Source organism: Carcharodon carcharias, chromosome 25 (assembly GCF_017639515.1).
Source record: "Carcharodon carcharias isolate sCarCar2 chromosome 25, sCarCar2.pri, whole genome shotgun sequence".
In the NCBI taxonomy this organism is placed as follows: Eukaryota; Metazoa; Chordata; class Chondrichthyes; order Lamniformes; family Lamnidae; genus Carcharodon; species Carcharodon carcharias.
Genome location: NC_054491.1, coordinates 15,111,167 through 15,136,194, shown reverse-complemented (window position 1 = coordinate 15,136,194; position 25,028 = coordinate 15,111,167). Strand labels below are relative to the sequence as shown.

At 42.2% G+C, this 25,028-nt stretch overlaps 1 protein-coding gene across 2 annotated transcripts; it reads left to right on the top strand.

Annotated features, from left to right (window-relative positions):
* Positions 1-4,633: 4,633 nt before the first annotated feature.
* On the top strand, positions 4,634-24,654 carry LOC121269640 (platelet-activating factor acetylhydrolase IB subunit alpha2-like). Of its 2 annotated transcripts, none has more exons than XM_041174396.1 (6): positions 4,634-4,782; positions 12,941-13,138; positions 15,334-15,423; positions 18,172-18,288; positions 18,519-18,641; positions 19,597-24,654. In XM_041174396.1, exons 2-6 carry the CDS (start codon positions 13,058-13,060, stop codon positions 19,873-19,875), a joined length of 690 nt encoding a protein of 229 aa, XP_041030330.1. In that variant the 5' UTR covers positions 4,634-4,782; positions 12,941-13,057; the 3' UTR covers positions 19,876-24,654. The 2 variants fall into 2 exon arrangements, with proteins under 2 accessions (XP_041030330.1, XP_041030331.1); XM_041174397.1 differs by having other exon boundaries at positions 4,634-4,804.
* Positions 24,655-25,028: the final 374 nt, after the last annotated feature.

The following is a 25,028-nucleotide window of genomic DNA, read 5'->3' as shown; positions in this document are numbered from 1 at the left end:
AGGCCAAGCCTATGGGATTTGAACTCTTGATACTCTTTTGAGTAAACCTGTTTCCATCTGTTTCAGATGAAGTTACATTGTTTCATAGTTTGCCATGGTGAGATTTGAACTCTTGATCTTGGGGTTACAAGCCCAGTACCATAACCACTTGGCTATTTAGGCCAAGTGTTTAACCAGATTAGTAACTCTTTTGAGTACAAACCCATTTCCATCTGTTCCTATTCAGATGAAGTTACATTGTTTCATAGTTTGCCATTGTGAGATTTGAACTCTTGATCTTGGGGTTACAAACCCAGTACCATAACCACTTGGCTATTTAGGCCAAGCCTTCCATTGTGAGATTTGAACTCTTGATACAAGCACATTTTCCATCTGTTCCTATTCAGATGAAATTACATTGTTTCATAGTTTGCCATGGTGAGATTTGAACTCTTGATAATCTTTTAAATCTTTTAAATCAGTGCCAGATTGTTTCATAGTTTGCCATTGTGAGATTTGAACTCTTGATCTTGAGGTTACAAACCCAGTACCATAACCACTTGGCTAGTTAGGCCAAGCCCCTTTTCAGATGAAGTTACATTGTTTCCTAGTTTGCCATTGTGAGCTTTGAACTCTTGATCTTGATGTTACAATCCCAGTACCATAACCACTTGGCTATTTAGGCCAAGCGTTTAACCAGATTAGTAACTCTTTTGAGTACAAACACGTTTCCATCTGTTCCTATTCAGATGAAGTTACATTGTTTCATAGTTTGCCATTGTGAGATTTGAACTCTTGATCGTGGGGTTACAAACCCAGTACCATAACCACTTGGCTATTTAGGCCAAGCCTATGGGATTTGAACTCTTGATACTCTTTTGAGTAAACCTGTTTCCATCTGTTTCAGATGAAGTTACATTGTTTCATAGTTTGCCATGGTGAGATTTGAACTCTTGATCTTGGGGTTACAAGCCCAGTACCATAACCACTTGGCTATTTAGGCCAAGTGTTTAACCAGATTAGTAACTCTTTTGAGTACAAACCCATTTCCATCTGTTTCAGATGAAGTTACATTGTTTCCTAGTTTGCCATTGTGAGCTTTGAACTCTTGATCTTGATGTTACAATCCCAGTACCATAACCACTTGGCTATTTAGGCCAAGCGTTTAACCAGATTAGTAACTCTTTTGAGTACAAACACGTTTCCATCTGTTCCTATTCAGATGAAATTACATTGTTTCATAGTTTGCCATGGTGAGATTTGAACTCTTGATACTCTTTCGAGTACAAACCTGTTTCCATCTGTTTCAGATGAAGTCACATTGTTCCATAGTTTGCCATTGTGAGATTTGAACTCTTGATCTTGGGGTTATAAACCCAGTACCATAACCACTTGGCTATTTAGGCCAAGTGTTTAACCAGATTAGTAGTTGCATTTAGAAAGCCTGCAAAGAAATTTGACACAGGCTTGTTAATCAGTAAGTTAGTGGAGTCAATTAAACCCAATTAAACTCTTGATGATTGTTGCATCCATCTCCCGAGGAGGAGAAGAGGAAACACAAGAAGAAGCGTCTGGTGCAAAGTCCCAACTCCTACTTCATGGATGTCAAGTGCCCTGGTTGCTACAAAATCACTACTGTGTTCAGCCATGCACAGACTGTAGTGCTGTGTGTCGGATGCTCCACCGTACTCTGCCAGCCCACCGGAGGAAAGACCAGGTTAACAGAAGGCTGTTCCTTCAGAAGAAAGCAGCACTAAAAATGAAAGTTGGCATTTGAGGATGGGTGAGACCTCGCACAGCCGGGCTCCTGGAGTCTGGCTGAGGGACACTGATTCACTTCCTTGGGATCTGGATGGCGGCATGGGAGAGATGGAACTGGGGGAAGGAGGGAGGGTGTCAGTGACCTGAATTCAGACTTGCTCATCTGCTGGATGAGCTTTTGTTTTTTGTTTATTGTTTTTGGACCCTCTTGCTGGTATTGAGTTATTTGTTAGAACTGTCAAATAAAATGACATAACGTAAAAAAAAAGCTACTGTGTAATATTTGCTGGTTTATAAAAATTAAACTCCTCTTATGCTACCACTTTGTACATTTTCCTCTAATTGCTATGTTTAAAATAATAGTTGCTGCAGCTTCCACTACAGTAATCCATTCCGGCTGCCTACATAAAATTATATCATAGTTACAGCACCATTCCACCCAACAGTCCGTGCCGGGGTTTAAGTCCCACCTGAGCTTCCTGAGCCCCTTCTTCATCAAACCCAATTACCTTCTCCTTGAATGGTGGAAAAAGGCCACCTCCTCATTGGTTGAAATCCACCAATGAATGGTCAATCCTCCAGTTAAAGATTCTGTAATCAACAGCAGTAGAAGCGTACTGGATAAGGTTGGGAACAGAAAGCAGCTGATCCAGAGCATCATGGACACAATGCTGGGACCTCATTGTCCTTCAGTTGTTGGAAAAGACTGAAATGGTTACTTGTTGAAAGAACACAGAAGCCTGCGTTTGTACAGCCCCCGTTCACGACCCCTGACACCCCCAAAGTTCTTTAAAGTCAATAAAGTACCTTTGAAGCGCAGTCGCTGTTGCAATGTAGGAAATGTCATGGCCAATTTGTGCACAGCAAGCTCCCACAAACATCAATCTGATAACGACCAGCTAATCTGTTTTTGGATGTTAATTGAGGAATAAATATTGGCCAGGCCACTGAAGATAGCACCTCTGCTCTTCTCTGAGATAGTGTCATGGGATCTTTTATATTTACCTAAGAGGGCGGATGGGACCTCGTAAGACCATAAGACGTAGGAGCAGAAGTAGGTGATTCAGCTCATCGATGAGCTCATGGCTGATCTGATAATCCTCAATTCCACTTTCCTGCCTTTTCCCCATAACCTTTGATTCCCTTACTGATTAAAATCTATCTATCTCAGCCTTGAATATACTTAACAACCCAGCCTGTACAGCCCTCTGCGGTAAAGAATTCCACAGATTGACTACCCTCCAAGAGAAGAAATTCCTCCTCACCTCTGTCTTAAATGAGCGACCCCTTACTCTGAAATTATGCCGTCTGGTCCTAGACTCTCCCACAAGGAGAAACAACCTCTCAGCATCTACCCTGTCAAGCCCCATAAGAATCTTATATGTTTCATTAAGGTTGCCTCTCATTTTTCTAAACGCCAATGAGTACAGGCCCAACCTACTCAACCTCTCCTCATAAGAAAATCCCTCCAAATTCAGGATCAACCTAGTGAACCTTCTCTGGACTGCCTCCAATGTCAGTATATCTTTCCTTAGATTAAGGGACCAAAATTGTTCACAGTATTCTACATGTGGTCTAACTAGTGCCTTGTATAGTTTTATCAAGACTTCCCTATTTTTATACTCCATTCCCTTTGGAAGGAAGACCAACATTCCATTTGCCTAAATAAAAACAAAAATCTGCGGATGCTGGAAATCCAAAACAAAAACAGAATTACCTGGAAAAACTCAGCAGGTCTGGCAGCATCGGCGGAGAAGAAAAGAGTTGACTTTTCGAGTCCTCATGACCCTTCGACAGAACTGTTCTGGCTGATCCACAAAATAATCAAGCGATTTGCAATGCAAATGAGCAACAGCCGGATGGCAGTCTTGGTGTGAGCCTGTCGATGGGGGATGGGGGCGGGGGGGTGGTGGGGGGGAGTGCCAGAAAGATCACCATGCACGGACTCGAAGAGCTGAATAGCCTCCTTCTGTGCCACAGTGACTCTATTAGGTAAGACCCATAGTTACCAAGGCAGGTGACGGATGCCAGATGAGTTTATCCTTGCTCAAGAAGTTTTTTTAAAAAAATGTTGGGATGGTAGGTAGGTTCACCCAGATTTGAGCATTTATAATTTTAGATCGGTGTGGGGGGTGATCTCTAATCTATTTGGAAAAGGATCCTTCAATCAAAAATGTTTCAGAATGTGGTAAGAGAGGTAGGTGTTAATAAGTGTAAAGAAAGTGAGAAAGGCAGAGAGGTCCAGAGAGGCATTTCCCAGAGTTTAGGGGCCTTGGCAGCTCTTGGGGCAAAAGGGATCAGAGGGTATGGGGAGAAGGCGGGGAGCAGGCTATTGAGTTGGATGATCGGCCATGATCATAATGAATGGTGCAGCAGGGTCGAAGGGCCGAATGGTCATAGAATGGTTTCTATGTAGGCATGGACTGGCAATGAAAACCACTCACAAAGTTACTCTGTCCTTTTCCAACTCAGGGTTTAAATATCTCCCCCAGCACACGGATCTGCACTGCATGTTCAAAACACGCAGCACTATTTTTGAACGAAAGTGACTGAGGTGCAAAGGCTGCAATAGCAGCTGATCTTAACGCGACGTTCACCACCCTTCCCCAGTCACTGAGGGACGGGCTCATTCCGCAGGAGCCCCGCCAGAGGGCGCTGCGAGAGGGGGGGTGGGGGTGTGGGTGGATGCGCAGTGGGACAGGGCGATGCCACCGCGTGATTGACAGCCCCGGCCAACCAATCGCGCGTTAGACCGGTGCGCGGAGGCGGAGGTGGTGGTGGTGGTGGATGGTTGGTGGGGAGTGGAGAGTGAGCTGATTGGTGAGCCGGGTGGGGCGCTTGCAGCCAATGGGGAAGCAGGAAGGGGGCGGGACTTCTGCTGGTTGATTGACGGGCGCAGGCGGAAGTCGGTGGAATGCTGTGGTTCCAGGGAGCTTGGATACATTTGTTGCAGAGCAAGGAAAACCCCAGGAAAAGAGGAGATTCAAGTGGATACAGAGGGAACCAGCAGTCTCAGCTCCCTCTGCCTTCCCTCCAGTACAGGTATCATCTCTCCATGCACCTTGTGAGTTGTGTGGGCCTCCTTTCCCTTTCTTCTGAATAACGAAGCCGCTCTTTCTAATTCTGGCCCAATACCTGATGTTGGCGGCCTGCAAATGCAGGATGCACATTCCAATTCTGTGGCATTGTTATGTCTTTTTTAAAAATATTTTATTATATATATTTTTTTTGTTAAATTAACAGAAATCAGAACTCTCCTTTCGAAACTAGACGGATCTGCCGGCGTTTGAGCATCAGTAGCTCCAGCTCTGATCTGTCGCTGGATTCTGAGGGGAGGAGGGGAGGGGAGGAAGGGGGGTGGGAAACATTTCAGAAATAAAAATTCTTGCTGGGTGAGGAGGATGCAGTGTAACAGATCTGCAGGTACAGCCAGTCACAGGAGCAGCCACTCAAATAAACGCCTCTTCTTTGGGGTTTCTTATTGTTTCCTTCTAGCCAGCAGGCCTTGGTTTTTAACTATGAAATGGAATTTGCTGAACATGACTATATTTTGGGCAATAATCCACCTTGCTCAGGAATAGCCATAATATGGTTGGTGTGGGGGCATTACAAAATATCACCGTTGGATCTTGGACATTGGGTAGGCTAGAGGAAACTTTGCAGCTATCTGTGCTGTCATCTGAGAGTGTTTGGCATTGATTCTGAATGTTTGCAATGGAAAGGTATTCATTCATCACTGATATTTTTTATGAAGCAAATATAGGTAACTAAAAAATAATTTTATAGGTCGCTGTGAAAATTAAAAATGGTGGCGGTATATTAGTTTTATTTGGGAATACATTTTTTCTACCTCTTTCAAAATCTGACAGGATTGGATAATGTGTTCACTGATACTGTTAATTTGGATGTTTGGCCTTGAAATTTAAAACATTTGTCTTACCGATAGGACTCCAATTAAATGTGAAACTTTTTAATAGAACCCATATTTTTTTTCCCTATTTCATTACTCTTCTTTAAAAGGTGGTATCATCAGGAGGGGGTTGAGTGACAGGGCTGGATTATCATTAACACAGATCACCGTTAACCCTAGGGTAATTCAGTAGTCTGTGTCACTTCAATTCAGCTTCAACACATAAGCAACTTCTCTAAAGCTATTCCCTTGTGATCAGGGGCATTAATGGCCTGAATAAAACTAACAGACTGCCAAAAATAAAGGAGTAATGGTCCTTTCTAACTTATCTTTACCCCATTCAAAAATTAAGTGAAATATTCTTTTTCTGAAGTCATTGGTTGGGTTCCAGGGATGATTCATTCTCATACAACAACAACTTATTTCATTGTTTAACATAATGAAACGTCCCAAGGCGCTTCACAGGAACATTATAAATCAAAATATGACAGAGAGTAAAGCGAATGTTCTGCTTGAGATGGGGGGGGGATTCAGAATGTCCGTCACATATGAGGGCATGCTGGCAGCCAGTATCTGGTTTAGTTTTTTAATCTGGAGCCCTAAAGGAAGGCCCAGAATGCAGGACAGCACCAAGGTTGAAAAGTGTCAGTGAGAAAACCCCAGTAAATCGGGGAATGATGGGTGGACGATGCCAAGCTTAATTTTGACAAGTCTGAAGACTGTAGGTGGAAGGTGGGACTGAGGGAGACGAGATAGTCCTCAACTTTGAGGTCCTGCAAAAGAATGTGTTTGAGGAAGAGCCTGCGAGATGAGTATTTCCAACACAGTGAAGATGGAGATCATGAGGGCCATTTTTAACTTCATTCCCCGGACAATAAACCAATGACCTAAATATCTGCCTAAACAATGGAACTGAAAATGATTCCACTTATCTCTTAATTTCTATTCTTCAGTGTGTGAATAACTCAATTCAGCAAAATTGAGCATTTAATAGAATTTACAGCACAGAAAAAGACTATTGGGCCCAACTGGTCAATGCCAGTGTTATGCTCCACATGACCGTTCTTCCGTTTTTTTAATGTTGTCATGTAGTGTGGGTGTCATTGGCATGGCCAGCATTTATTGCCCATCTTTAATAGCTCTTGAGAAGATAATGGTGATCTGCTGCCTTAAACCGCTGCAGTCTTTGGGGTGAAGGTACTTCCACAGTGCTGTTAGGCAGGGAGTGCCAAGAGAAGACTGTTCTATCTTTATTGATATCTGCAATGTCTCAGTCTGACATCATCCTTGTACAGCTTTTTTGCAGTTTCCCCAGTGTATGTATATTTTTTTAAGGACCAGAACTGTGCACAGTGCTCAGATTTTAATGTTAGGATATTTTTCATGAAAGTGAAGTAGAAGAATCATCTCACATCTTGTTCAGGACTGATGGTGCAAAAATGAGTGTGAATTTGTTCGTTAATGCACATGAACAGATGGTAACTTTTCCAGCATAACATTTTAATTGTAAATCCTCTGTCAATATGTGCATCAGTGCAGATGCTGCAGCATGGGAGGGTTGGCAAGATGGTGGAATGTAGTGTAGTTGGATGGTGTTCAAGGTTTGAAGCTACTGTACAGTACAGCTCATTAATGTGAAGTGACTCTCGATGTTTTGTAGATCTTTGAAGATTGGGACTCCACATTCAGTAAAAGACACCAACAAAAAAAAGACTGTTGTCACTACCGTTGCCTGATATGAAAAGTGCATGTATATTTAAGGAAACATTTGTGGGGATGTGGAGAATTTTCTGATGAGTATAAACATTAAAAAGCATGAAATCAGCATGTCATTAAGTAATTGGGGATGCAGTTTCAGGCTTTTTGATTTCCTCCATTATGGATTGGAGATGCCACTGGGAAGAAGGAGTTGATGAAGCTCAGGCTCTGTCTGTTTAAAATATTGTATGGAGTCACATTCATTGTGCCTTTAGCAGCTCAATCAGAACCGCTTAACCCAGGTCTTTTTCTTATGTATTATTTTTCAGTTCTTCTGGTGCAGTGGTACCTTTTGTCACCTAATTCCTGATTTTCCTTGTGTTGCTTAGTTGATGTCAGGCAAATTGGGGTGAGGATGGAGTGAGCAATGGGGAGACAAGCGCTGTGCTCTATCTGCCCCATTGGGCGGTTTCTGAGAGTGATGCCTGCGCCGCTTTGTTTCCTTTTCACTCTCCCTCCTCAATTGATGGGGAGGTGACATCTCCAGGGAGCCTTACCATGGTGTAAACTGACTGTGTGAGGGAGTTACTTGTGATGACTTGTGTCCTATCGCTCCACTGTAGAGCTAATGCAATTCGCCTGCCCTTCTGATGGAAAGTTACAGTGATCCTTGAGTTATGTAACCCAACAATAAAGCCAACTGTCAGACAAAAGCAAGAGGCAGATAGTAGACCGAGCATCCTACTGATAACTGTTTAAAATAAAGCTTCTATTAGGAGAGCCTTAAATTCCATGCAGAATGTCACTAAGCCATTAACTATCCTCTTTAAGGGGTGTTTGGATCTCTTGCAGCTTCCAGTGTGGTAATGGGGCATCAGTAACAGAGTTGGCACTTGGGTTTTTCTAAAACCCATTGGTGGATATATGATGTTTTGATACTTTTGAACTTGTGACAGTACATGTTTTGTCCTTCTAAACTTGGGCTGTGTCTCTGGATTGCATTTTGAGTTATGGGTGAAATACTGTTAGTTGCAGCGCTGTCCCTCCCGGTGGGGGATCCAATTTTAAGCAATGAGTTTAGGGTAGCTCACCAAAAACAGACTGGTCTGGATACCACCGTGAGTCAGGGACTGGTCTTTCATCTCTGAGACCTGAGATCAAATCTAAGCTGGATTGACAGGATGGAAGGCCCCTCTGCCTGCTGGCTGAAGGACTTGGCGTGAAATGAGTTTAACAGTCTCAGCCCAGCTCTAGAGGCCATGAGCCCACAGAACAAAACTGGCCCTAATTTAGCATCTCCTGCCAAAGGCCACAAACAGAAAAAGTTAGACAGGAGCAGTAAAGGGCCCTGTCCTGAGCAGACACATGACTGGGGCAGGGTAGAACTTTACTCTGTATCTAACCAGGTACCTAAAATGGGAGTATTTTATTTCCCAGCTCAAGTATTCCAGTCCTTTCATAAGTAACAACTGCACCAACATAATCACTATTAAGCTTATTGGAGTAAGTGTGAGTAGTCTAATGATCCAAAACTTTGTATAAGCTTAGTGCCAACACAGAACGTTGTTCTAGCTTGTCACAATCGCTACAATAGTTATTAAAATCTTTAATGGAGACAGACGTGGAATGTTTTGAGTACAGAAGGATATATATTTTTGGTCTTGGGTTTTATCTACTGCATTGCTTAAACAAAATCTAGAGTTGTTAAGATAGTGGAATGTATAAAATGGCAGCTAGCTGTTTAGATTTTGTGAAAGCTTAAAGACTAATTCACTGACAGGCAGTGGAATTCCTGTTCTAAAGTCTCGGCAGCAGGCTTGGTGAAGGATTTTGTCACCGTGCTGTGATGTTAGCAGTCATTGGTGTATCTCCAAGCCATGTTTTGATCTGCCCCGTTGTGCGTTTAGCCAAGTGCTGATTGCCCAGTTCTGTGGAGGTGTGGCAGGGTACTTGTGCAAATGATACTACCCTGACCCGACAACCAAGGCACTAACAGCTCAGCATCTGGCTATATATTTGTGCTCTGCCTCTGGACCCCTTTCAGTACTGCAGTGCAGCAGCTAGTCTCCCCTTCATGATTTATAGTCCCTGCCATTCTTCAATTCTGGTGTGCTGGTTTTTTCATTCAGTGCAACACCATGGTAGAAAGTACCTGAATTTGACTCACCAGTGTGACCAAATACATCGTGGATGCGTGGAGGAGGGACTGAGTGTCTTTCTGCTTTTTTTTTGTGACTGGTTTCACCTTCATCCTTTTTTTAATCTTCCTCCCACCCTCTCCGTCAAATTTTCCCTTCATTTATTCTCTTGGTTATTTCATCTCCTTCTTCCCCTAACTTCTGTATCCTTCGTTTTTATTTTTCCTTTTTATTACATCTGGACTTTCTTATGGCAGGAATTTATTGCAGACAGTGGTAGTTCTGACAGGCAAACCTGAGACCTTGACTGAGGCTGAATGCCAATGATAGTGAATCTCCTTGAGCTTCCCTTGGGTCCTAGTGTCCTCGTTTGTTCAGTAAAAGTGCAAGGAGGAGGATAATGAGTAGCCTTATAGCAGGCATCAGATAACAAGGCACCAGGGACGACCTCCTGCTAAGTTGGACATTTCCAATAATGGCCTTTTGGAAATTCTGAGACTTTCAATGATTGGCAGAAGGCGTTTGAGATGTTTCACAAAAGGCTATTGGAGTATTTCTGAGATACGGTAACAGCATGGAAGGAAAGCTGGTTCACCAACAGGAGACTGAGTTGGGGCAGTTAGATGCTGCTCGGACTTGTGTAGGATTGCAAGTGGCGCAATTCCAAGGTCAGTGCTTTTATTCTCCGCGTACATGAATGATCTTCATGCCGGCACAGGCACGATCTCGGAATTTGTTGATGATCCAGGAGAACTGTAAATGGTTTCAGGAAGACTGAGATAGGTTAGCTGAATGGCAGATATTGCAGTTAAATGTGAAGCAATACATTTCGAAATAAGTAATGGATATGTAGGCTCAATGAAAAGAGTTCACATTGAAGTTTATTTTAACAGCAACAACTGTTTTTTTCTTTACAACCTTAACCATTCTTTACTCAGAAGGTAGAAAGCAAGTCTTTCATCTATATATAGTCCTTTATGACCTTGGGACATCCTAAAGGAATTTACAGCCTATATTTTTTTTGGGGGGGTGGAATTTACAGCCTAAATTTTTTTTTTGAAGGATAACCGCTGTTGTATTCTTGGAAAGGCAGAAGCTAATTTGTACACAGCAAGCTCCCACAAACAGCAATATGATCATGTGATCTGTTTCACTGAAGTTGATCAAGGAATAACTATAGGCTGGGTCTCCCTGGGAGATCTCACCTCCTCTTCTTCTAAGAGGGCAAATGAGACCTCAGTTTACCATCTCATCCAAAAGACAGGACCTCTAACTGTGCAGCACTCCTTCAGTCCTGCACTGGAGTGTTGGTCTAGAACTTGTGCTCAAGTCTCTGGAGTGGGACTCAAACCACAACATTCTGACCTAAGAGGGAAGAGTGCAAGTCTCCAGTATGTCACTGTTCATAGTGACACTTGCGCACTGTTTAAATCTAGTTTAATAGCCTAAGCCATTATTTATTGACCTGCCTTCTGAAGTTGATTTACGACCAAGAAAGAGCCTGGAGTAACTGGAATGCTGACATAGTGCTTGATTCTGAGGCTCAAGGAGACAACTGTAAATTTTCAGGAGGGATAGACAGTTGGGAAACCTGCCTACATTCCTAAATGCACAATGACACAGTTCAACAGATGCTGGCCCATCTCCACAACTTCCCCAAGTCTCCATTCTTCACGTGGGTCAAGACAATGCATATTGATGGGCTATTCAGCTGTTAGGTGCATTATAACCCAGGCCCGCGCTCTGCTTACTGGATATCGACATGTGTCTTTTAGCATAATAAAGGCAAAATACTGTGGATGCTGGAAATCTGAAACGAAACCAAAAATGCTGGAAAAACTCAGCAGGTCTGACAGCACCTGTGGAGAGAGAGAGACAGAGATAACAGAGACCGAGTCTGTATGATTCAGATAGAAGAGTCATACGGACTCAACGTTATCTCTGTCTCTCTCTCTCAGCAGATGCTATCATCTGCTGAGTTTTTCCAGCTTTTTTTTGTTTTCGTGTGCCTTTTAGCGCATGGGTCACTGGAAAGATTAATACTGGGTGAATCCTTTTTTTCTTCCCACCCCAATTCGCTCTCAACTGCTGCTGTGATTGATACAAGGAGTAAATTCATGAATGATGTCTGAATACGTCTGCAATAATGGTATTCAAGAAATCACCAGTGGAATAAGATCAGAGATAAAATTTTATTTTCCCTGATGGTTATTAGCCAGTGCAGCATAGGCTGAGATCTCTAGACTGTTTTAAGTGTTTCTGATCCAAGGTTTGGGTGTATATTTAGGTTATGGGTTGCATAAAATCTGAAATAAGCCCTGAGGAATCGGGATCACTGGTACAATGGGTAAGAATGGGTACAATCAGTTCACCTCCTGGAGTTGGGTTCAGTACACCCTAATTGATGGGATGGGAGACTCCTTTTAATTGCCTCCAAAAATTGGTTCAGATGAGCTTCTCCAGGTTCCTAGTGGATAGTGGAACTGAGACACCAGATATACAATCTTGCTTAGAGAAAAGGGATGGCTAGTATGGTGAATAAAAATGTCTCTGCTGCTGCTAAATATACTTTGTCTTTGCGATTAACAGCAACACCAACCTGTATTTTTATAGTGCCTTTTAATATAGGCACCAAAGTTGGTCTACAGGTCAGCTGTGAGAAGACCAAGACAACGGCAGCAAGATTTCCCCCCGCCCCTCCCATCACCATCGGGCAACAGGACATCGAGGATGTTTACCACTTCCCCAACCAACATCTCTAGGGAGGGTGATGTAGAGGTTAACATCCACGCAAGAATCGTCAAAGCACCATCTGTCCTCCAGCGGCTCCACACGGTCTGGGCATCCAACACCATCGACACGGCCATGAAGCTGCGACTCTGCATGTCCATAGTAATGCCAACTGCAGTCTACGCCAGCAAGTCATGGAAACGAACAGCAAAAGTGTCACGTAAGCTGGACATCTTTCACCAGCGCTGCTAAGTAAGATCCTGGGCATCACATGGAGAATCAGCATCACTAATGAAGAAATGCTACAGAGCTTCCACGGGACATGTAATAGAGAGACAACTGAGGCTGGCAGGACACTTATTTTGCCTCCTGGACATGTGCCCTGCCAGACTGGAATGGACACCACCAGACTGAAGAAGACAATGGGGCTGTCCAAAGAAAGACCTAGCAAAGTACATTTAAGGAGGACCTCTTCTGTGATGGAGGGCAGGAGTGATTTCATGATGGAAAAGGATGATGATGCAAGACAAAATATAATGGTAATGGGGCAATAAAGAAACAAAAGATTGGTTCAGAGGAGGTGTAAATGGCAACAGCAGAACCATTACCCACACCTGCTCTTGGAGGAAAATGGGAGCAGTTGGTATAATCTAAAGTTATTTTGTTTAATGTTGAAGTCGGGAAGTTGCCTTTGTCACTTATTTGTTGTCGTCTTTCTTTCTAGATCTGTTTTTAACCAAGGAACACTGCACATCAGCTTTGAGCACTGGTTCCACGTCTGAGCCACTGCTCCCTACTTTATTCCTGGTGTTCAATTTTGGAAAGCGCCTCTGGGGAAACGATGAGCCAAGAGGGTTTTAACTCCGCTGCAGTCCCACTCTGTGCCGAGGATGTCCAGGGAGATGGCCGATGGAAGTCGCTGGTAAGAATGCCCGGCTGTTTCAGTGAGTAGGTGGTACTCATATGAAGGTGAATTAGTTTGCGACCCACTAATAGTAACAAGACTTTCAAATGCTTAGGTCTTCAGGATTTCTCCTAGCATTAAATTTACCTCCACCCCACCCTCAGCATCCAAACCAAAAATAACGACTATTTGAAAACCACTGGGTAAGGCACCTCTTGCTTCCAGGCCTCTGTCTGATAAATGATTATACTGCTTGCTGGGAGGTAATAGTAGCCTGTTTTGACCTGCTATTTTTTTCCCCTCCTCCCTTTAGTGAGATGTTCAGTCTCTGTTCACTGCCTTTGTCACAGCTGAGATGTGCAAACTAAACAGCTTGGAGGTTTGGATTTTGAGCTCCTTAAATCTCTCCCAAGGATCAATATGCAGCAGGACACTGGACTTGAACATTCCCATGTTCAAAATGAAGTTATTTTTATATTTGCTGTGAAAAGCCAAAGATTTAGGAGCAACAGGTTGAGCTTCATTGACTGTAAAGCACTTTGGGACATCCTGAGGATGTAAACGGTGCTAAATAAATACAATTTCTTTCTGATGTAATGTCATTCCTGTGGTAGAATGGAGTTTCTGCTGCAGGTCTAATGAGAAAATGCCATAAATTGTTTATGACTGGGCCCAGCTCCCTGTGTAGGTCCTACTGTAGCAAGATTTCTGATCTTCAGAGAATAATTCTTCATTGTTTTCATGGGTGAAGCTCCTCAAAGACACCACCAAACTGAAGAAGACGATGGGGCTGTCCAAAGAAAGACTTAGCAAAGTACATTTAGGGAGGACCTCCTCTATGCTGGAGGGCAGGAGTGATTTCGTGATGGAAGGGATGATGATGCAAGACAAAATGTAATGGTAATGGAGCAATAAAGAAACAAAAGGTTGGTTCAGAGGTGGCATTCTGAGTCAATCCTGTTAGGTGACTCAGCAGTCTGAGAGTCTGCAATAGTCATTATGAAGCGGCACCCTCCGACTTCACCAACAAGTAGAAAACTATAGCGTCCTACTAATTTGGCACACCCTTGCCTACGCCATTTGAGATATGATGTTGAAAGCCACCTTCTACCCTGACAGTGGCCACTGCAGTGAGTCAGGACATTATACCTTCATATAGGTAAAAGCAAAAAACTGCGGATGCTGGAAATCCAAAACAATAATAAAAATACCTGGAAAAACTTAGCAGGTCTGGCAGCATATGCGGAGAGGAACACAGTTAATGTGTCGAGTCCGTACGATTCTTCAATAGAACTAAGTAAAATATAAATAATATTTTGGGACATCCTGAGGATGTGAACGGTTCTATATAAATACAACTTCTTTCTGATGTAATGTCATTCCTCTGGTAAAATATAAGCTGGTTTAAAGTTGAGGGGGGTAGGAGGTGGTGGACAGGTACCTTCATCTTTGATCACAGAGGGTTTAGGATGAAATGGATGTGGTTTGCCTAGGTTCACTTTTCTTTGGGTATGAATACGGTATAAAACTTCCCTAATGTCAATTGTAATATGTCAATTGTAATCCAGAGGTTTATAAGGAGGTAGTGTTGTAGAAGTTTGAGAAGCTATTTTGAAACTATAGGCTTTAACTGTGCAAAGAAATTCCCTTCCTTGAATAATCTCAGTTCCATCAACTCCGTGGTGTTGAAGTACAAAGCTATATATTAGCGTACATGTAATATCTGTATTTATGTGTCCGACCAATTATTCCTTCTCTGTTCTCACCCTAATCCTTTGTATCCTGTTGTAGCTATTTATTTCACAACTAATCATTGTCTATCCTAAAAATACTGATCAAAATTAGAACATTGAGCTTATTTCAGGAATAGCAAGAGGGAGGCTGTAATAGGAAGGATGAGATTTGACAGGATAAAGGAACTTCTTTGTTTCAACCTATCTTGTGATGTCTGTATTGATTTGATTTAGCCTAGGATATTCTTTTGTCCATAATCAACACACAAGATAGTGTACAGATATTTGACCTTCTCTAAAAGCCAGTAATCATGTTGAACACCACCCTCCTCCACAGCCACTGCATCCCGCATAGATTGAAATTGAAATGACAATCAATTTTTGAAGAAATAAATGCCCAGTGCATTTACCTGAAGTTGTTTTGATGCGGTGTTGAGCAGAATGGTGCAGGTTTCAGTGAGATTTTTTTTACACCTGCAGCACAACCGATTTGTCCTGGACTGCAAGGACAAAGAGCCCGATGTCCTTTTCGTAGGGGACTCCATGGTGCAACTTCTGCAGCAGTACGAGGTAAGTGAGCTCTTGATTATCCTTTACCTGTTTAATGCCCGCAATTCTGTTATTATTTGTTTCCATTTAACTGTTGGGATGTGGCGTGGCTGGCAAGGGTGTCATTGGCTGCCCCACCTTTGGTTCCCCTCAGAAGGTAGCTGTACAATTGAGTGACTTGCTAGGCCACTTCAGAGGGCAGTTAAGAGTTATCCGCATTGTTGTGGGACCAGGATCACTACAGGGTAAAGATGGCAGAATGTTCCCTAAAGGACATTGGTGACCCAGTAGCGTTTTTACACTAATTCTACAGCTTCGTGGGCACTTTTACTGGAACTAACCTTTTTATTTCCAGAATTTCTTTTTAAACCATTCAAATTCTCAAACTTCCATGGTGCCGATTGCTCTTGAATTCTCCTGGTTTATTAGCCCCGCCTTCTGAATTACTAGTCCAGTGACATACACCCACATGACCACTACTGTTCCATTACTACCAGGGTCAAGGATGTCATCGACGTATGAATAGAGCTTATTACTAATCCCTGTACAAGTCCTACTGCACACAGTGACCATTTATGACCTCAATTCCACGTGCTCTTAAAAACTAGTGTTCAAATAGTCACTTGTTAGTACAGGACTTGAGTATCGCATTGAGGATTGCAAGAAACATGCCGTCAAAGCTTTTCGACTTGCACTCATCAGGACAGAATCACAAGAATACCAAATTTCAAAGGGAACAGCAAGTAATACTGCATGAGAAAAGGGTGCTGATTGGTTAGCAAGTGGACGCTGATTGGCAACGCCTCTACCAATCAGAGTCCATTTGTCAACCGATCAACGCCCTTTTCTTACGCTGTACAAATTGTTCTCTCTTTGAAATCTGGTATCCCTATAATTCTGTCCTGATGAGTGCCAGATGGAAAGTTTGGACAGCTTGTCTCTTTTCTCAGCAATACTAAAGCTAGTGGTGTTGTTCACTCTATCCACTTCTACCTCCCTCATGCTGTCCATTAGTGTCACAGGCATGTTATTGGAAATTTAACTTCATCAGAGAGGCCCCCAGAAAACTGGAGGGATTGTCCATGACTTAGACAAGGTATTGCAGATACTCAAGCTGAAAGTTTGACGTGAATCTAAAAGCATGCGACACTGCAAATGGTTTTGTTTGAGAGAGCTTTTGTTTAAAATTTGATATGGCTAGTTAAAGCAATTAGGAGGGACTATGTATTGGGATGGACCATAGATTAGGAGAGACAAAAGTAAAGTTGTGTGTTGAATTCTCTTCCCCAGAAGGTAGTGAAGACTGGGTCTTTGAATTTATTCAAGGCAGAATTAGACAGATTTATGTGAGGCAAGGGATTCGAGGATTATGGGGCCAGACAGGAAAGCGGAGCTGACACCACAACCAGGTCATCCATGATTTTATTGAATGGTGAAGCAGGCTCAAAGGGTCAAATGTCCTACTCCTGCCCCATGTTCCTAACATCCTAAAATACTGCCGATGCTGGAAATCCGGAATAAAAACTGAAAATGCAAATACTCAGCAGGTCAGGCAGCATCTATAGTGAGAGAATCAGAGTTAATGCTGCAGGCGTGTGACATTTCTTCAGGTTGTAGATTATAAGGGGCTTATGTTTTAATTGTTTAAAAATTCAGAGTACTAGTTCAAAGGGGCCTGATGAAGTTTGCCCATTCAAGCAAATTTAAATTTTTAATTTTGCTAGACAGGCAGGAAAGATTGGCAAAATCCAAGGATTTTTTAAAATCCCCACAGGAGTGAGTGACTCAGGGTTAGAACCTTGGTCTTTAACGGCTGAGCGAAAATTAATTAGATGAGCCTCTCTTCTTTAACGATTGTAAGTGCCATGAGTTTAAGCAATCTTAGTCTATTTTCTACCCCACTATTCAAAGCTGCCAATAGTTTTGCACTGGATTGATAGATTCAGGGACATAAAGTGCCACATAGGTTCAGGAGGAATGATGTTCTGACCTTGGGGTAAGACTTCCAGAATGTTGGACGATGCACCTGAATAGGACTTATTCATTGCTGATGCTGGGTACAAAGAAAAGGGTGTTCCCTTCTCCAAATACTGACATTCCTCCATTTGGGCACCCTCTCAGGCACCATCCGACAGCTGGAGATTGATAGCAATCTCTGAGAGAGAGAAAACAGGGGAGATGCGATCTGAGCTATGTTTTTAAACAAGAGGAAATATGTCTCCCGATAGATACTGAAGAATGATCTGGCACCAGAGTATTTGAAAATTTGTCCCCTCCCAAGCAAACTCCAATATTTCTATTTTCATGGATGTGCTCCGTCAAAGTTAAAGCATAAGCATAAGAACAGAAGAAATAGGAGCAGAATTAGGCCTGACTCCTTTGCCAATCAAAAATCTGTCTAACTCAGTCTTGAATATATTCAATGACCCAGCCTCCAGTGCTCTCTGTAAAACAGAATTCGACACACTAATGATCCTCTGAGAGAAGAAGTTCATCCTTATCTCCATCCTAAATTAGACACTCCTTATTTTGGGGGTAACTTAATTTTCCTCTTAATGACTGATGAATAAAGAAGATCCTAATGATAGCTACTAGTATAATTTTAATACTGAACTCTTTTATTTGTTTTAATATCCATCCCCAATTATTTCATAGAACGTCATGTCAAGCTTAATCCTGCACTGGAGTGATCTTGTGTAATCTGATGTTGATTTAAGTTGATTGCGGGGCCAGCAGAGTAACTGTGTGCAATTTTGTTTAATTGGATAGATCTGGAGGGACTTGTTCTCACCACTGCATGCACTTAACTTTGGGATTGGAGGAGATACCACAAGACATGTCTTATGGAGGCTCGAGAATGGAGAACTAGAAAACATCAAACCCAAGGTAGAGGGAGAGCAATGCTTCAAAACCATCCACATAGGCATGGACTAGTATTGAAGAGCTTAGATCCATTTTGAGATGTATTTATCTATAAAAATTATATCACTGAAGCTGTACATCTGCTATCAGATTGAAATAATTAATGGATGCAAAGTCTTTTGGTTAGTGTGATTATTTATATAATAAAGACGAATTTAAATGTTAGGATCTAGTAAATATGCAACTGTTTGCAGGTAATTGTCCTCTGGGTGGGGACCAACAATCATGAACATACAGCTGAGGAAGTAGTTGGTGGGATCGAGGCTATTGTACAGCTCATTAACGTACAGCAACCTCAGGCTAAAGTCGTGGTTTTGGTAAGAGTGGAATGCTTATTTTGTTTCTGAATGTAAATTGCTCTTTTCTTTAGTTTATTTTCTGTGAGAGTAACACATTAGTTTGCTGCAGAACTGTCTTGCTCTGAAGGCTGATGGGGCAGTGGGTTGGTCCACAAGATGGTAGAACTATCATTGGTTAACCAACCACCAGAATAGCAGGGCTTGAGTTTGTGACTGAAGTATTTCCTCAAATTGAATTTCCAGATTACCTGGGGAAGGCACTGACCTAAACATAACTGCTCCTGCCTTGGAGGTGGATCAGTCACCTTAGACCAGTGTCTCACATCACCTGGTAGCTGGTTATAGAATAAGAGCCTTGGGAACCAGATAATCTTCATGTGCTCTCTGCATGGTGATTGCTTGTGGTTCACAGGGAATTAAATGAGAAACACAGTGTGAGGTGTTGCAGAACCGCCAGTGTATTGCCTCTAGAAGGGTGTGGACCCACAATCATCCATGCAAACCCAGCTGTGCCACATGATGCCTGGCACCAGCCCACAGGGAAGGGAGAGGAAGGCAGAAGAAACATCATCCTGGGCTACACTGGATCCAGAGCAGCATCAGCTGAGCTCTCTGATCAATTTTGTTGCCTGCTTGTTTGACTGAGGTGATATGTAGGGCAGAGAGTAAACCATTAACCTGAGGGGGCATCACCATTGCCACAGACCCATAGCATTGAATTAGTTCATTCTCCGCATCACACACACCCTCCGCCTTCCCCCCCCCCCCCCCGCCCAACCCCCACACACTTCCCACAAAGGTACAATTGCCAAATAGACTGAGTTTTACTCTATTTCTAACCTGGGCCATATCCCAACCAATGAGCATAAGGTCTGCAAAAGCAAACATTCCATAGGCGCTGTCCTTGTTTTTCTCTCAAAGGGGGATAATCCCTGTTTATCTTGTGTTTTACCTTGTGATGCTTCACTCTCAGGGTCTCCTGCCTCGTGGTGAGAAGCCGAATCCTTTGCGAGAGAAGAATGCGGAGGTAAACCTGCTGTTGAAGAGGTCCCTCCTGAAGTTCCCAAATATGCAGTTCCTGAATGTCGACGCAGAGTTCGTACATTCTGATGGCACCATCTCCCATCACGACATGTTCGACTACTTGCACCTCACTCAAATTGGCTACGCCAAAGTCTGCAAACCTGTCTATGAACTGCTTGTCCAGCTACTGGAGGAGACACCCGAGGATAAACAAGCCACCCTGGCATGATTGGATCCAAACCCTTAACATGTCATCACCACCTCTTTCAACTGGGATCTGACCAGCGCTGCATATAGAATCCTGCAACACTCCTGCCTGGAATGTCTTGAGTAAAGGCACCTTGATTTCTTTCAATATTTGAAATGCAGGGTTATCTGTGAAGTGGACGCTGTATGTTCCATAGCGATGCAGTCCAAGCATTAGGCTACACCTGAAGTACACAGTGCAGCTAATATACATTGTTCTGTTCCTGTTATTGGGCATAATGAAGTCATTCATATTAAACATAATTGTGTGTGTCTGCGATAATTAGCCAGTGGTCTCCATATATTAGAGAAAAAAAGTCTCCCATTGATTTTATAGCTGATTTGGAGTAATGGGAATCCCTATTTACACCAACTCACTTTTAAGCATAGATATAGCAGCCACAGAAATTAGAATATTGCTAGTTATACGGTACAGATATTCTTTTTACAAAATATGATGCATGTACAGATGTTTCCACCACTTGGAGTTCTTCTCCAGTACTTTGTAAATACTGCATTGGGGAGCTGTGGAGACCTCTAGTGGTAGTGGGAGTGTAGTACGTGTTGTCTTTTCACCATTTTGGGTTCACTATTGGTGAATGTGGTTGACATGTTGCCTCCATTCTATAGCTTTACATGACTTTGGAAATCTTTAGTATAACTTGCTATGTTTGAATTAGAAAGGCAAACTGTTCCCATGGTTGCCCATCACCATGTTAAAGCTGTTTTGCCACCGTTTTCTTCAACTAGATTCAGTAACCTAGCACAAAGTGCTTCTAGAGTGCAACACAAAGGGGAGTCTTCATTCAGTTTTGATTGTTGTTTCATTTGATCTCTTTCCACCTTTTTCTATGCTTTGTTTCACTGAACTTACAATGTTTGGAAGAATTGGGTGGGTGAGCAAACGAACTGTATCTGTCTTGCTGCCTTTGTGACATGACTGTACCTTCATAATGTTATTTACCACAGGATCAGAATTGCATGTACAGCTTTGCAGTTAAGGGCTGCCATTCCTTATGTAAAATTTCCCACTCTCCTCCTATGACATTTCTTTAACTGCCACATCACGGAGGCCCGGCTTACACAGGGTAGAGATTCCTGATAACATCCGCCTGTCCTTTAGCGTCATATAACTTTGTTACAGCAACTCCGTGCAGTCAATTATTTAAGCATTCAACAGTACACCAAAGAAATGAAAAACATTTCCAGTAATTAGAAGGGAGGTTGGACTTGGCCATTGATGTTTACTTTTCTGCTGAATGGAAGCATTTGTGTTGCATCCTCTACTGAACCTGGACTGCGGGTCATGACACCTGCTGCTGAATAGGACCAGCCTTGCCTGGCTTGTGACCAGGTTCACTGTGAAACCAGTGTCACAAGGAAAGGGACATAGTTTATTAACATCCTGCCAGATATAAAGTACCGCTGTCTGTGTGAGATTGTTTCTGTGACGTTCCCTGCTGAGGGAAGCTTAAAAATAGGTCAATGAGGGAAAATTCTGCGTGAGGACATTTCATATAGTCTGTTTTAATAAATCTGTAAAACCTGCTTCTACAACTCGCGTACTTGCAGGAGCAGCTTATCTTTTATTTGTACCGGTTTTGAAGATTTTTTAAGTTTATAACTTGAAATCATTTATCTCAATTCTGCCAGGAAATGTGTATTTAAAGCAGGCAAAGTGGGTGCCTTGTACCCAGATTACCATCTGCACCGCACTTTTTTAGCGTTAGCCAAAGGGCAAGTAATGGCAGTACGTGAAGGGAAGGGAGGGAGAGGAATCACTACACTGATCGGCATTTGAGTAGAGATGAGTGAGCAAGAGTTGAACCCATGTCGTCTTGTTCCATACCAATGGCCCTAACACAGGATTATTACTGCACCCAAATTTTACTTTCCAAGAACTTTTAACAAGTTATACAAGTGACCTCCTCTGTTTGAACTCCCTTCTTGTTCCCTCAATTGTGCCTTTAATGAACATTGGACCATACACATGGCAGCAGCCACATCATCTCATTCACAGGTAGCTGGAGAATAACATAGACAGCCAGCAGAGTCTGAAGTAACCATTGTATTGCTCTTCACTGTGATGTACCTTTTATTAATCTCTTAGCCACTAGTTTGTCATCAGCTTCGAACACTAATTCTGTACCATTTAATGACTTGTCTCACAGTGATTTAGATGAGTCCCTCTTGGCTGTATTTAGCTCAGTGCTTGCCCTTGATATTAAGCAGAATGGAACCCAACAACACCCACACTTAATATGATTAAAGAACCAGGACGGGGATCGTAATGTGGGGAACATGAAAGCAATTCGGTCTTAGAACAAAATTGTAAGAGAGGAGTAACTATTGGCCAAAGTAGTGGAGCTTTCCCTGTGTAAATACAATCAGACTGGAGTTGTGTGAAAAATGTGATTCACGTCAGTTATTTCTTTTTAGATAAATTTTGAGAAATTTCTTGAATTTTCCATTTAAATCCTGATTTGGGTATTATCCTTTGAACAAAAACAACAGCTGTTCGGAACTTGACAGAGAAACCCTAACCCTAATATGTTGCACGGAGTGAATTGTAGGATTCTATATGCTGCTACAGTGATGCCACTCGACAGAAATGTAGCTACATTGTTCCATATTGAAATGTACGCATCATCAAGTATTAGCACTGGCTGTTTACTCCATTTAATGCTGCACAAATAGATACCTGTCTGCATTCTGAAATGCCTGCAGTAATGATATGCTGAATTGATCTGTTAACCCAGCCGCCTGGATCTGACACACTGCACTGCACGGGAGCATTTTTAATACTTTAATTTTTTTGTAAATGTTTTGGAGTTTCCAACCCCTTTTTCAGTTCGTAGGTTGACTTGTTTGGCCTAATATTGTGAGTTACAATAACGAAGGTGGTGCAATCAGTAGATCAGTGCCATCATCTACTAATGGGTAGTCACGGTGGAGTTAATCGCAAGCCTGTTTGTTTCACCCCTCTGGAGATATTTGCAGACTGGCAGAGGTGGAGTGCATGGGACTAAACCCAACACAACGATGACTGGGTGGTAAGTGACTATACTGCAAGCTGGGCTATGTGCCTGAGATGATCGAAAGGGAATTTCTATTGGAAAATAGTGTGTAAAACTAGTCAAATCCAAACACAGTTTGTCCACAATGTTTTACAGTGGATCAGGGTTTATACATAATAGCATTGGATGGGAACAACACATTTAGATTCTGTGATTGGGATATGCATAGTTAGAATCCTACACACACTGCAGCAAATTTATATATTTAAAAAAAACTCTAGTTCAACAATAGAAATAAAGTTGGTGCTGTACTTAATCAGGAACATAACCCCTAGTAAACAATCCCTTTCAATAAATAACACTTTGGCTAGATAAGCCCCGTGAATTTCCTGGGGCCAGTAACTGTGCACCATATTTCAATGGCCTGAACCACTTGGACATCTTTTAACTCAAGTGAGCTCATTTTTCCTTTTGCGTGTAAGACCTACACTAGCACTACAACTTCAAATGTTATCTTGTATTACTTGACATTTCTACACCATGGAGAGGGTTTTACATTGGAATTATGGTCTGCAGTGACATTTATTCTAAGGAGAAAATCTTGTAACAACTTGCTTGCCTAAATAAATAAACTGCGAAAGTTTCAACTGACCAGTTACAAGGCATTAAAGAACAAGAGAAGGTAATTTCGGTGAAAGGAGTTATGTTCCTGATTAGATTTATTTTTCAGAATGGCTGAAGTCCCAGGTTTTCAGGCATACAGTCCTCTGAAGGACTGACATATGCATTGAGTGAATTCTTGCGTGTTGTAAGTTAAGCATGGGTGGGTGGTATTTAATGTAGTGGCTGCCTGTATCTTATGCACACCTTCTGCATCGAATGTACCTGACAACACTTTAAAACATATATACTACTTCTGCTTTGTTTGCCATGTTAGCTGTGGGGGAACTATGACTTTACAGAAGCAGCTGAAAATCTGCCTCTCTACCCACCTAAAATTCTCCAGTCAAATTATTAGAGCTTCCTACCTGTGACTGATTCAGCTGCCTGTCCTCAATGTAGCACAGTGGAACAGTACCCAAGACACAGTGTGTGAAATGCTTGTCCTGGTCAGGTTAAGTTGATGCGGCATATAACTCTATGCTCAATATATGGATGAAAGTATGATTCTCCGTTTTTTAAAAAAACTTATTGTGTAAAGGCTATGTTTCTACTCTGCTCATTTCATTAAGCAGTTCTGTATTCCAAAAGGTATCTTCCTATTCCCCCTCACACCCTATTATTGAAGTTTCATTCATTTTTTTTAAAATAGATATGTTATAGAGGGGTTTCTGGAACACGGAACCACAATGTGTTGACTGTAGGCACACTACATGTATTGGAAAAAAAAAAATCAAAAGGCTTTTTTTGAAAATGTTTCCTTCAGTCTCATATTTTGCTATTCAGATATTGGCATGTATGATCTCAGTGTAAGATTATGCTTCCGGAAACACATTGTATAGTAATGCTTGATAAAACTCTGTGCAGTAGCCAAACACTTGTCTGTTACATGTAAGATTGAAGAAAGCATACAGTACTGTTTACTTGTTTGGATGACTTGCTGAATGGTAGTATATATGCTATTTAAAAAAAAACAAGAATGTGTAGCTGTTATCAGACATCTGACAGCAGTGGTGTGTTGTGCTTAAATGTACTGTAATTTATGCTTTAATGTACTGTAATATTAAAAATAAGAAAAGTTAAAACTTTGCATTTTTTCGGGTGCAAAACTCCCATTTGCAAAAGGAAATTCTCAGCATTTTGTAGTGATGCTGAATAATCTTGTATTTAACTCAACATGATTCACATTCAGTACTCTGCAATCAGCAGAACCAGAATGTTGCTTTAATGCAATCTAACGGTGCCCCCCCCCCCCCCCCCCCCCCTCCAATCCTCAAGGTGCTTCACAGGAGTACTATAAACAAATACAACACTGAGCCACGTCAAGATGACCAAAAGCTTGGTTAAAGTGGTAGGCTTTAAGTATCTTAAACATGGGAAGTGAGGCAGAGAGGTCTAGGGAGGGAATTTCAGAGCTTGGGGTCCAGGCAACTGAGGGCATGGTCATCAACGAGCAGTG

What these genes read in the sequence shown, in the direction of transcription:
- LOC121269640 (XM_041174396.1), top strand. Translation starts at nt 13,058, where the DNA reads ATGAGCCAAGAGGGTTTTAACTCCGCTGCAGTCCCACTCTGTGCCGAG. An exon ending in AACTTCTGCAGCAGTACGAG is followed by an intron (nt 15,424 to 18,171) that starts GTAAGTGAGCTC and finishes TTAATTGGATAG; the next exon opens with ATCTGGAGGGACTTGTTCTC. An exon ending in TAGAAAACATCAAACCCAAG is followed by an intron (nt 18,289 to 18,518) that starts GTAGAGGGAGAG and finishes AACTGTTTGCAG; the next exon opens with GTAATTGTCCTCTGGGTGGG.